This window comes from Podarcis pityusensis, assembly GCF_964106645.2.
Source record: "Podarcis pityusensis genome assembly, chromosome: 11".
In the NCBI taxonomy this organism is placed as follows: domain Eukaryota; kingdom Metazoa; phylum Chordata; class Lepidosauria; order Squamata; family Lacertidae; genus Podarcis; species Podarcis pityusensis.
The window spans coordinates 22,519,465-22,533,619 of record NC_138036.1 but is presented as its reverse complement, the minus strand read 5'-3'; the positions used below and the strand labels follow the sequence as shown (position 1 = coordinate 22,533,619).

The 14,155-nt window shown below is 39.2% G+C and overlaps 1 protein-coding gene across 2 annotated transcripts in view; it reads left to right on the top strand.

The window, feature by feature from the left end:
• Positions 1–14,155, top strand: part of PLPP1 (phospholipid phosphatase 1) — a 93,040-nt gene that overhangs the window by 23,851 nt on the left and 55,034 nt on the right. Inside the window, exon 2 of one of the 2 annotated variants that reach the window (XM_080973122.1) lies at positions 14,001–14,152. In XM_080973122.1, coding sequence (XP_080829248.1) covers positions 14,001–14,152 — 152 coding nt within the window. Of the gene's footprint in view, positions 1–52; positions 208–14,000; positions 14,153–14,155 lie in introns of both variants that reach the window. The other variant, XM_080973121.1, reaches the window with a different exon arrangement.

Here is a 14,155-nt window from a genome sequence, read left to right as displayed (position 1 = left end):
TACGTATAGATAAAAATTTAACTGTGTATCTTTTTTTCCCTTCCCCCAACAGCTGGCTTACCCCTTGCTGTTCTAAACTTGGCAAAAATAAAGCCGTATCAGAGGGGCTTTTTCTGTAATGATGACAGCATCAAGTATCCGTTCCATGACAGTACCATCACATCCACTGTCCTCTACGCAGTGGGGTTCACACTGCCCATTTCCTCTGTAAGTAGCTGGCAGCTGTGTGGGGAGAGTCTGAAGTGTGTGCTGAGAGCTCATTATTTGACCAAGTCTTTGAGAAAAGAAAAGGAAAAGGCTTGGCTTAAATGTACTTGGCTGACTAAACATTTGTAGTAACAGAACGAGAAGCCTCTGTGAAACGCATTAATAAAGCAGGGATGTGAGCCTGCCCCATTTCAACTCTCATTAGCCCCAGTCAGGAGTGATTGGAGCTGTATTCCAAAACTTCTGAAGGACACCAGGTTGGGGAAGTTGCTCTATTTAGTTGTAAGGTAAAGGGACCCGTGACCATTAGGTCCAGTTGTGGCCGACTCTGGGGTTGCGCACTCCTCTCGCTTTATTGGCCAAGGGAGCTGGCATACAGCTTCTGGGTCATGTGGGCAGCATGACTAAGCCGCTTCTGGCGAACCAGAGCAGCACACAGAAACACCGTTTACCTTCCCGCCGGAGTAGTACCTATTTATCTACTTGCACTTTGACGTGCTTTCAAACTGCTAGGTTGGCAGGAGCAGGGACCAAGCAACGGGAGCTCACCCTGTCGCGGGGATTCGAACCGCCGGCCTTCTGATCGGCAAGTCCTACGCTCTGTGGTTTAACCCACAGCACCACCCGCGTCCCCTATTTAGTTGTAAACCAATATAATTGTTGGCACAATTAGTGTGCACTGTTAATATGTATGCTTCCTTGGGAAATGTGTGCATTTCAAAATGGGAAGCCACTTTAATCGTTTATTTGAATATTGTTGGGAAATTTAAATTGGTTATATTATTTAAATTTATCTTAATTGTCTTGATTTAAAGCAATTCACCTTGGAACCAATTAAGAATTTCTGCTTTGGTGTTGAAGGGACTGCTGGGTGGGTGGGTGAATGAATGAATGAATGAAGTGAGTTTAGAAAAATGTGTTCAATTAAATAGGTAGGCTTGTCTTTGTATTTAAAATTACGCTGAATTAAGAATGTCTGTATGAGGTACGCTCAGTTAAAATGACCATTTGAGAGCCTCAACACTTCCTTAATTTAAATGTAAGATGTTTAGCACGACCCCTTTGTTATAAGATTCACTGAATTAAGTTGTGTTTACTCCTAAATAATTGTATATGGGATTTTATCCTTGGGATCACGGGGGTGTTTGTGAGAGATCCAAATCCATTTTTTACTCATGCACAACCTTTTATCGTTGAAATACTGAGCTACAGCTATTGGAATTGCTCATTAAAGGCTCTTGCAAATATAGCAAAGTGTGTTTTAAGAGTCTTGCTGTTAAAATAAAATGAGGACCACCATTGAAATACCTTGAGCAGTTGAAATATTCCTAACTGCTAAGATCACACTAATTTGTTATAGTAAACCTCTTCTTGGAAGTAATATTTCATTTTCAGTCTACACTACCCAAAGTCAATAGTGCTCATATGTTTGCTCTTTACTTCAGACACATAACATTACAGTGTTAATACTCCAGATCTCTCTAAAAGCAAATAAAATTCTTGCCTCTTAAGCTTGTACATGCTGCTGACACTTAATACCCAAATAGTTTACTTCAGCTGAAAAATGCTGTTGGGATATAGGAATGTCATTTGCTTTTTTGTATAAAGAAAGCCACTTCGGTTTAAACTGTACATTAATGAACAGTCTTGCCAACATTATTGTGTATAAATACACACCTCTTGTCATATGTAAACCTAGAAAGTAAGAAAATGATTTCATCTTTGTCAAGAACATAGAAAATATCATTTAGTTTCAGTACAGCATATTTGGAAAACAAGATTATGCGCTGAAAGGATTATGTGCTATGAGGAGAAATACTATGCAATATCATGGTTCCAGTTACAAATGGGTAGCCGTGTTGGTCTGCCATAGTCGAAATAAAAAAATTCCTTCCTGTAGCACCTTAAAGACCAACTAAGTTAGTTCTTGGTATAAGCTTTCGTGTGCATGCACACTTCTTACATACACTGTGTATCTGAAGAAGTGTGCATGCACACGAAAGCTTATACCAAGAACTAACTTAGTTGGTCTTTAAGGTGCTACAGGAAGGAATTTTTTTATTTCGACTATGCAATATCATGTATGGGTCATTCCACGTCATGTCAACGCGGTCATGTCACCCACCATCTCAGATTTTGATGAAACTTGGTGTACACCCTTCCCTTATGGTTGAAAGAAGCCCCCTTAAATTTGCCCCCTTTATCTCAAATGGTTTTTAATTTTATAGCACTTCAAAGTTTCATGAAATCTGCGTTATCTGTCCCTCTTGAGACCCTTGGAACATGTACATTTTATGTTTTTTCTCCATAACCAATGATCAGATCTCTTCGAAATTTTACACAGAGCTCAATAAGAGGATGAGGATTTCAGGAAGAAAATACACCAGCACTCAAAAGATTTTACAAATGCCTAATTTTTTTTATATAAATGTACTTTTTTAGTGGAAAACCTTGGTTTAGAAAACCTCAATTTTCAGCTTGTGGGCATGATGGAACCCCAAGTTTTTGATGTTGAAAATTATTGCAAAAACATGCTCTTTCTCGACAATGAATGAAATTTATGGGTTTTTTATTCCTTGTAATGAAAATTTTATGTTTTTTGGACATTGTGGGGAAAAATGGCTACTGGGTACAACTTTCCTACAACCCATAGCTGTAATAGAAAAAAATTAATGAAACCAAGTTGTTCATTATAAAAATTAACATAATATTGGTTATTATAAGTTTTTTTTAAAAAAAAACACCCTTATTTTTTGCGTTCATTTGATGTGGAATGACCCCATGGATAAATTTGCTACATTATGTAGTGTAATAGAAAATGGATATAAATTATGCAATTAAAGGATTCTGAGAAGATAAAACTTAGCTAAAAACATCAGCAGCTGTCCTCCTTCAAAATATTAGCAAGTAATATTGTATTATTTTATTGTTGTTAGCCGCCCTGAGCCCGGCTTCGGCTGGGGAGGGCGGGATATAAATAAAATTTATTATTATTATTTATTATAAGTGTCCCTAGGTTCTGGATAGGCTTGAGCTCTGAAACAGAAGGCTTTCTGTAGTGGTTTACATTATAGTTGCTGTGACTTCTGAATGAGAATCAATATCGTTCAGCTCCTCACCTAATCTAAGGTATTATCCACACCATATATTTAAAGCACTCTTATACCACTTGCAACAGATACGTCTTCCCCCAAAGGACTCTGGGAACTGCAGTTTATCCCTCACAGAACTGCAGTTCTGAGCACTCTTAGCTACTTTGGGGGAAAGCTATGACTGTTAAAGTAGTACATGAATGCTTTAAATGCATGGTGTGAATGTGACATAAGATTCCCCCACCTCTTCCAAGGTAATGGAGAATAATGTCTGTGAATGTGTGGTTATGGTTTCTTAGCAATTCAGTTTAGAAAACAACACCAATGAGTGACTTGGATAACATAACATGTTTCAGATACTCGCCTATATACCCCATGGTTAATAACTTTGCCTTGTTCAAGAGCACCGTTAACTTTTCCCAAAGGGTAGCCAACTTGGCCTGTTGTAGCAAAAAACAAGAGTCAAGAGCCATAAGAGATGCGTTAGTCTTTAAGGTGCCATAGGATTTTTGTTTCTTTATCATCTTTAAGCTAATCTGACGTTGTGGGTTAGGTTTTCCATCAAGGCTAATTTCCAAACACGATCATACCAGTTACAGATAGGTAGCCGTGTTGGTCTGCCATAATCAAAATAAAAAAAATCCTTCCAGTAGCACCTTTAAGACCAACTAAGTTAGTTCTTGGTATGAGCTTTCGTGTGCAAGCACACTTCAGTGTATCTGAAGAAGTGTGCTTGCACACGAAAGCTCATACCAAGAACTAACTTAGTTGGTCTTAAAGGTGCTACTGGAAGGATTTTTTTTATTTTGATCATACCAGTTAGTTACTGTAAATGCCAGGGACATTTTCCATCCTCCCGCTACTGTCATTCTGGCAGCTACTAATAAAAGAATAATGAAGTCTTTATAGAGCACTTTGGAAAGGGAGAGTAAGGCTAAACAAGGATATCTAGGCACAGTGTGATTCGTGAATATAGGAAAGTGATTAAATCTTGGATTAAATCTTGGAGAGTAGTAAAGGATGCCAAGAGATAACATCTTGCTTCAGACGCTTCAACAGAGGATCATAATTGTTCCTTCAGAATTGGGCTAGGTCTTTGGTTACCAGAATTCCCAAATATTTGAAAAATGTTTCCTGAAGTGTAAGATTGGACTTTTGTGCAAGAGAGACATCATCAGAGACCTCATCAAACCTTGGGATGTGAAGGCACATAAGCTGGGATTTTATATAATTCACTTCTAAGCCATATTTGTTTGTCACTCAAGCAATGCAACTTGTAGGCAGTTTCTTTGCAAGTTTAATGGGAGGTCAGTCTGGGTGTGTTGATTGAGGGTTATTCCTAGAAAGTGTGCATAGGGCTGCAGAATTGGATATTTGTGGGGAAAATATCAATCGGGTATCCTGATTAAGCTAGAAATGAATAAAGATCAAATAGCAAAATTAGTCTCTGTGTTAAATCAAGAAACTTGGCATCTGCCTATTGAGCCATTGGCCAGTCTTTTTTACTATTCTGCCAGCATTGATTATAAGGCCATTCTCAGGTGCTGCTGAACCAGAATCTCTGGTGCTGAACAACTTGGAAAGCTCTTGATTATTGTTTAGCTAATACCTTGAGGCTTGGGTTTAGAATGCACTGCACATGAAAGTACATTCTGCAAAAAGGGGGGGGGGGGGGAGCATGGCGAAAGGGAAGGGAAGGATCAGTGATTTCCCTGGGGCTGCTCCTCTTTTGACTCTTGTACAGTTCAAAATGAGTCACTTTGCTATTATTCATTAAGAATTTGAACAGCTGAAACCATCTGTTTAAAATGCACAAACATGGAGCATTAAATTGCATGTTGTGAGCCAGTATAACTTGACGTTGATGTCTAGATGAGCCTATTTGAATGCTGTGGAGTAAACGCCCTCCTGAGCTAACGATGTCTTTATGTTGAACTAACCTTTATGTTAGACACACAATAGTGTGTGTAAATGATTAAAGGTAGCATTTTTTCATATAGCAACCTGGCAAGAACAAAACTGAACAAACATAATATCCTACCATTTTGCTGCTTCTTCTTTTTTTAAAGTTACTTCATAAAAAGAAGGCCTTTGTAAAACTTTATGGGTGTAATCTGTATATTGGGTGTATTCTGTCTTGTTCTTTATTTTGTTCATTATTATTCATCTGTGTATAATGAAAGGTTTTATATTCTGAGGCTAAAGCAGCTTCAGAGGAATGACTGTATGTTTGGGAAGGGCTATTCCCCTCCGGGCCCCACACTTGTGGTCCTAATCCTTCTTCCTGCCTAAGATAAATAGTGCCCCCTAAATCCTTCCTGTGTTAATTCCTTACGCACAGGTAACATAGTAACATGTCTAGTTGCTGTCTATGTTCAGTGCTAAGATAACTAATTCCAGGGACAGTACTTGTACACGTGTGACCTGCAGTAAAATGTAATAGAGTGTACGTTTGCACCATAAGAGGAGTGCCTTTCCCTTAGCAGGCATCCCATCCCTCCTGATTCCTCCCCCCGCCCCCATAGGAACGTTGACTGTTGCAGGTCTAGGATCAGGTTGAAACTAGGAAAGTAGCTTATGGTAACCCTGGAATGTTATCTGTTGCTTTTATCCCCTTTGGAGGCTGAGCCAAGTGAGTAGTATACAGCAGCCTTCACTAACCTGGTATTCTCCCGACGGTTTGGACTACAACTCTCATCAACCCCTGCCAGCGTGGCTGTGCTGACTGGGGCTTATGGGAGCTGTAGTCCAAACCATTTGGAGGGCACCAGGGTGGCAAAGACTAGTATAGAGCAACCCTCTGCATTGTAGTTTGCTGTTATGCAGCTATTGCTCATTGGGCTGTGCTGTGACAGTAGCTTACGGCAGCCCTCAAATGTATTCCATAGTTAATACTGGAGATCAGGGGCGGGCCTAACACTGGTTCAGAATCACAGTCAAAGCTCCCTCATGCCTCTCAGTTTGCAGCAAGTCAAATCTACTTAAATTGCCCTCTCAGATTTTCTAGCATGCCAAATCCAGCACTCAGTTGTATGCAGAAGCCTCACCCATCAATGACTTACAAGCAGACTAATTGCAGTTTTAATGTCCCAAAACGAAACATACAATAATTTTTTTGCACATGATGTAGAATCTGAGTTAGAGCAGAGTGCCTGAGTTTGTTGTTAACTTTTGTTTTCTCAACCTCCTCAACCACAGGCTCAGGAAACACACACATCGCAGATACACTGCAACGTTTTGTTGCAAGACCGCACTTGTATATACTAAAAATAAACTCATTCCCACAGTGCCTGCCCTTATGTGGCAAAATTGCATCACCCATGAATAGGAGGGAGGCATTGACATGCGTGGGTGAACCCCAAGGTTTGCAGAGGTACGAAAAATCTTTAGAAAAAACTCAAAAGGGGGCTGCCTCCCCCCATGGTTCAGCAGTGATTGATTTCTCTCCCTCCCTCTTAAAGAGTAATTACATTTGCTCTGCCTGTGGCAATAAAGATGTCTACTATTCTGGGACTTGCTTTAATTTATGAACTCTCATTCCTGTATATAAGATGTATGCTCACAAAATTGAATGTGCACATTACAAACCTCCCTTGTGCAGCCTTTTCCTAAGGAATTTAGGCTGTGCATTTAGAACCTGTTTCAGGGCTGTGCCAGGATGTAAACATTACTGCAAGTGGAAGTAGACTGGGTTTCACAGGTGAAGAGCAGGTTTTGTGGGAGTGGTGAAAACAAGATACCTCTTGGTAACATGACTGGCTTAAAAAAAATTACGGTACCTCTATTTTCTACTGCTTTGAGTAACTTCCTGTTGTTGTTGACCATAATGAGCTTGTGGCAGGCAGTGTAGCCCAATGCATAGAACAGGGTTTCCCAAACGTGGGTCTCCAGCTGTTTTTGGACTACAGCTCCCATCATCCGTAGCTAGCAGGACCAGTGGTCAAGGGAAGATGGGAACTGTAGTCCAAAAACGGCTGGAGGTGCACGTTTGGGAAACCCTGGCATAGAATAATGGTCTTGGATCTGAAATATTTGTTCATATTTGAACTTAGCTGTAATCTGCCTTGTATTAGTAATACGTATCTTTCTTTTCCTCCCCATCTCCCCCCACCCCAAAGGTATTAACATCTTTAAAGTATCAAATAGGATTTAAGGCTGCTCCACAGATTGCAAAGTGTGAATTCGGTACATATGGGTGATATCCAACTAAGTTATACTTGGAGTAGACCCACTGCAGTCAATAAATTTAAATAACTTATTCAGCTATGACTAATGCATCTGGAAGCAAGGATTGGCTTTAGCTCCCTCACTAGGTGTCAAACCCACGTTTGCCTTTAATGTGCGAAGCTGCTATTATTGTAAGGATAGTCCAGACAAGATTGTGTTTGGCACTTCATTTATTTTTCATTTTAAAAGTGCTATATAAATGATCTCAAAGCAGGCCTTGAAACACTTGTTTAGGCAGCAATGTTGAAAAACAAGTTTGAGAAGTTTAGATAATTAATGTGGTTAGCCAGATGGGCAGTATTGTGCACTTGTTATTGTTGGGTTTGCATGTGGCACACAAACCTAGGTTCAAACTCCTGCCTCCCATTCATGAGTGACCATATTTGAGTGTCTTTAGGTAGGTTACAATCATTAAGCCTAACCTTCACTATAGGCTTGTTTGTGAGGCTAAAACACTGCCTTGAGCAGAGAGTGGAATGCAAATGCAAAAAATAAATCTCCTAACATTTCCTGTCAAAACATTTCTTAATTAAGGAGTAAAGACTAATGCAAACAGACTTAAGCCTTACGTTTGAACTCCCTTTAAAATCTTTGCCAAACTAATTCAGTTACTGATTTGATCAGCCCTGATCCTCAAAAGGGCTTGTTCAAATAGAGCTTGTTGCAGCCTGAACTGAAGATGGAACATGCACAAAACATTGAAGTGCAAATAGAAAATGAATTTGAAAGAGGCTGGAGGTACATTTGCCATGCTGAGTATTCCAGTACTACTTCTGAACTAGTTTATTTTGTTCTGTGCTATCTGCTACTCCCTCCCCCATGATGAATGCAATAAAGTTTTCTATATCTAGGGTCTGGAAAATTATGCAGAGATCACAGAAAATATCAGTTTGTAATTGAGTGCAAAGTTTGGCATGAGAATCTAAACTCTAATTTTAAACAAACAAACAAACAAACAAACAAACAAGAAAGATAAGTTTTAAAGTGTATGAATAATGTACTTTAAACTAGGTGGTCTCTGTAAGATTGGCAGTGATCAGGATGGGTAGGTTTTGCATAGCACTTTGTTCCTTATCCACCCCCATGCGTGACTGCATCACAAAGCTGCTTCTGAGAATTTCATGAGTAGTTTTCATTGTGCAGTGTGTATGTATGTGGGTGCTGTACATTCTCAGACATCTCTTAGGGCAAAACTATACAAGGAATTAACATTACTTCATCTCTTTCCTTCTGTTCTTCATAATGCCTAAATCTATCAACATAGAATTAACATGTGATAGGATTATTTATTTTGTGGTTTTATATTCTGATTTTACACTGTGAACCACCCTGAGACCTGTGGGTATAGGACACTATATAAATTCCATAAATAAATTCATAAATAAATAAAAATAGGATGTGATTTGACATTGTGTGTCTTGCTCTGTCTCATCTTATTGACTGGTGGGACAGTGTCTGATAGGATGTTGTCATGTCATGCACTGGCTTGAATTTAGGCATTATGGGGAAGAGAAGGACAGAGGCTGGTCCCAGCTGAGAGGAGAGTCTCATCTAACTCCTTGTTCTTCCATAAGGTCTTCCTGGGTAATGGATGTTGAGAAGTTACTGACAAATTCCTATCCTGGGTAGATTGATTAATTCTGCCCATCTTCATTGGCAGGCCAGCTTTCAGCATTTTGGACAGAGGGAACATGAGTAAAATAACAGTTATTGGAAGATTTGGTACCATGCTGGAATATTTTCAGTGTTAGATTAGAACTGGAAATGTGCAAATCTCTTTTAAAGGCATGCTGATTAAAAACTTTGTGTGACTATGCCTGGAGAAATTAGAAACAAATGACCTTGTTCCCAAGTTCTTGGGCGTTCAGTTGAAATATGCAGATTATGACAGGAGACAAGAAAGAGATAACAGCAAAAAGAGCAGACGGTTCTTAGACTGCGAAGCTCCTCAATGTAAATTTGCAGAGCTCCTATTTGTATTAGTGAAGTTTACTTATTGCTTGGACTTTGTGCATGCCATACCAAACAAAGTTTGGTGTGCAACATGAAGCTGTCTTCCTGAGACTGTTTTTGTTTTATAAAAGTGTAGAAAAATTATAATCCTAAGAAACATGGAACAGTTTTGAAATCTCTGTACATTGTTTGCTGAACTGCTATGATTGATATAGTGGTGTGTGCAAGGGAGGCAGCAGGTTTAGTCTTCTGTGCCTACTTGTCTCTCCATCCTCCATTATAAATGGGAAGATTCCTTGATATAATTATTAAAGTAGATTAAAAGTGTTAGGCTTCCATGGCAGAGATTTTTGTTGTAGAATACATATATGTACCTCAGCTCATTGTTTTATCTGTTTACATTTGAGCTCTGTACTTTGTTTGCTAGGGACAGTTGATATTGGGCAGATTTCCTTCATTGGCAACCTTTTAATGTTTATTTTTTTGTTGACAAACAAAATAGGTTTCAGCTACTAATTAGGACTTTTTTTTTATCAATTTACCCCACCCTCTTTACTGAGGTGTTTAAAAAGTCCTGTTGAATAGGAGCCACAACCTCCAGCATTCCTGAAAGGACATATATTAATCCCTATATATTTCTGACCACCATAGAATTTTGCAGTTGAGGGTTTCTGAGGGCTGATCTGACACTTAATTATGGAACAACACCTACTTCTCTACAAAAATGTTACTTTTTGACATGTGTATCATAATGGGCACATTCTAATATTTGGGTTACTTGCATGGTCAATGAACCAATGTTTTCCTGATGTTTGTGCAAACAATTTTTTTTTAAAAAAAATATTTATTAGTAGTTTCAGAATTATAGAAAATAAAGAAAAAAATAAAAAACAACACAATAATACATAAAAAAAAGAGAGAGAAAAACACACAAAAAACCAATACAACAGTACAACAAAAAGATACAAAGAAAAAAGGAAAACAGAGAAAAAAACAAAAAAAACCACAAATCCCAAATTACATATCTATAACTTCCATTTGCTTGTTTCATTGACCTCCTCACGCCTCCCTTCTTGCATTCTAATTCAGTTAGTTATTTCAGCAAATTCTTTCCATCTTTCTCAATTTTTGTTACAAAATTTATCTTAACAATTTAACCTAATAATTAGCTCAACAAATCCTTTCCATCTTTCCCCATATTCTGTTATTCAAATTACCTTAGTTTATTTAACCTTATCTTACTCTAAAATACCTTAAAGCTTAAATCTTTAGTTTTCAAATATACATAACTCCTGATATAATTTCTGCTAGAGTCATATAGTTTCATTCCAACATTTTCCCTAATATTCATTAATTTTAAGCTAATTCCCTAAATAGAAAGTTTTTATTTATACATTTTTTCCAATCTTCATCCAACGTCTCTTCTTCCTGGTCTCGGATCGTGTCAGTCCTTACTGTCTATTCCATCTAGTCCATCAATCTGGAAGCCTTATGTCCGAGGCCCTTAAGTCTCTTCCATGTCCCTTCTGCAGTTCTTCTTCTTGTTTATACTTGCCCTTTTCCTTGTCTTTTGTTGGTCTCTTTCTTAATTTCTTTCCTTTCTCATTGAGGAGTAGGTCTCTGGGGAATTCCAACCCAAAATTGTCTCCATCTCTCTTCATCAGACCCGCCCATTCCCCACAGACCCATTCCCCACAGTCATCGCTATAGTCCAAAAAGTATTTAAAAGCATATTTCCAGGTCTCTCCAAAGTTAGGAACCTCCTCAGCTCCAAACTCCCCCTGGCCCACTCCAACTTCAATCTTCAATGACAGCGGCTTATGCTCCTGTAGGGCCTCGGGTCTCTCCATTTGTATTATTTGAGGTGCATCCGCATCCTCCTCCATTATCTTCTGCACTTGCCCAGACATTACAGGTTCATAAGTTGGTTCCTGAATGATTTCTGTATCAATGTTGCCTGTTTGTCCACAGTTATTAACCACAACAGTCATCAAATCCGTTTTCTCATTCATCAAATCCATCTTCTCGTGCATCTGTTCCAGCAAGGCACTTGTCTTGCATAGAGCAAGCACCCAATCTTCCTCCCAGCTCATCTTTAGTCAAGGTCAGAAGAGACTGGTCCCACGATCTTAATCTCACAGCTGTTGAGTCATCAAGTATACTGCAGCAACAATTTAACAAGCTCCCTCTAGAGGAGACAATTTCTATTTGTATCCATTTTTTTTTTAAGGCAAGTCCAACAAAAGAAAATTACTTTCATTTTTCAGATATTTTTCAGATATTTTGTTTCTTTAGAATGCAAAAGGCAACATTGGAATCAGTTTGTTTCTCTTCTTTAGCTATCTGTCAAAGTATTCCATTCATAGTCAGTGAACCTCTCCAACAATTTCTGTCTCTGACACCCCGTTCCCAGGTTAGAGACGGTGGAAACTTATACTTCTTCACTCCCTCTCCTGCTAGGGTTGAACAAAGCCCCCCCCCCCTTTTCTTCTGCTTCCAAAGGGGTTTCAGTAATTCTGAATGAAGGAAATTTAGACTTTTTTGACAGCTTTCCAGGCTTTAGCTTACAAAGTTTTTGCTTTAGTCTATATACAAAAAGCGGAAGGCGGACTTCCTGTTTTGAACCTTCCCGCTTCGATGCCAAATTGAGATTTTTTTTAATCCAATTTTCCGTTTCTACTCACGGGTACTTGTTTTAAATCCAATTGTCCACAGGAAAAAGTCAGCACTCTCCGGCAGTGGCTGTGCGGCTTCACTCCGTGAAAATAGCAATCAGTTCGCAGCACCGCGCCACTCACCCCACTTCGCTCCGGCGCCCCTAAATGGGGTTCCCGGTGAGTAGGGGGCGCTCCTGGTGCCCTGCCGTACCCCACGTTCCCAGGCTTCCTCCACCTGGGATTTCTAGCGGGTCCCCACCTTCGCCGCAGTGGGAAGACCTAGTTTCCACGGAGCCTGTTCCTCCGGTCGGAGGAACTCCGCCATTCACCGATGGTGCTGACCCGGAAGTCCTGTGCAGACAAAATTTTAAGGATCACAAGTGGAACTCTGTAGTCTTGGATTCCAGTAAAGCAGAATGTTCCATGGGGTTATGTCTTTGAAGTAATGTTTATGTTATTAACTGGCTTCTGTAGTTAAGTGTTCACCATTTTCAGATTTTGTCATTTTTTTTATTATCTAAGAAAAATACAAGTGTAGTTCTTAGCAGATTTAATTTTGATGTTCATGCTGAGCACTTGGTGCTAAGATAGATTCCTTGTAGTTTGCTGATAAGCTGAACTCCTACCACTTTTTCTTGCAGTATATCTCCTGTTCTTTAGGTTTGCTAACTTTACATGTTAATTTGCTCATAGTGTTCCCAATTCTGGAATTAGTTTTATCCAGTGCTTTTTTTCTGAAAAAAAGTTTAGGGGTACTCTCATTTTCCTACTCATATTGAAATACTGCCCCTCAATGAGGCCAAACTTAGATTCACAAAATGTTTAGGGCTATGCGTACCCCTGCACCTCCCCCCCCCAAAAGCACTGATTTTATCCAATCTCATCGCATTACATTCATCTAGAAATGTTGCAAGCCTAGATGTACATAACTGACTATGTGGTCTTACCTGCCAGCTTCATGGCAAATTATACCACCACTGAGGTAGTATCTGTAGGATGAGCAGGTCAGAATGTGCTTCTCGTCACTACCCCTCCCTCAGATTCCAGCTGCAGCAATGAAGTATGGAGCATCCAAAGTTTATAAGATTAAGAGACTAGGAGGAGTTGAAGCTTGTGTGTCCCTTTCATTCCTACATCTCTTTTGCTTATCATTCCTACAATCATTGTCTTCTGATCTGTTGTTTGGATTTAAACCTGAGTTTGCTTACTTACATTACTTACATCATTTGACAGTCTAAAAATAACTAAAAATAAGTTAAAATGTATTCTAGCTTAGGCTTTGAAATTCTGCTTTATTTTCATTGATGGTTATTTATGGATGCTTATGATGAAGATATTTTCATATAAGGTGAGTGTGTAGAAGGCAGAGTTTGAGGCAGAAGTCAGCGATAATGCTGGATGCTTTACAGAACAAGCAGTGACCAAGTTATACCAGGTTCCTCTACATTGTCTCCTCCTGCTTTGGCATCACTTATCATTCCATTTCACAAGTGTCCCTGTGTAGAAAAGCTGTCTTGGAATGAAGTTGCAAATCTGGTCTGCTTATGGGCAACAAGCTAACACTGAGGACACTGGAGTTGCCATAAAACTATCTTGAAGAGCGCAAATTTTACAAATTGAATGTGCACTTACCACACTTGTGTGGGTGGAGAGATGCTGGAAAGCTCTTCCCGTTCCCTTTGTAAAAATTTTATTCTGCTAAAAGCCTTTAATGCATCCATTAAATCAGCATGTAAAGGTGAAGTGGTACTATTTGCTGCATGTCTCCTTCACGCTCTTGCTTACTGCTCTGGATGGAAAGTGCTTGGGGTTAAACCTTTTTGAAATACCCTGTGTAAAATAATTATCTTATTCTTTTTGCTAGTTGGCTTGCCTTTTGCAATTCTGACTGCGAGGAACACTCCCTTCAAACGAGGAGTGTTCTGTAATGATGAATCCATCCAGTATCCTTACAAAGAAGACACCATTTCATATGAATTATTAGCGGGGATAATTGTTCCCTTGGATTTAATTGTTGTA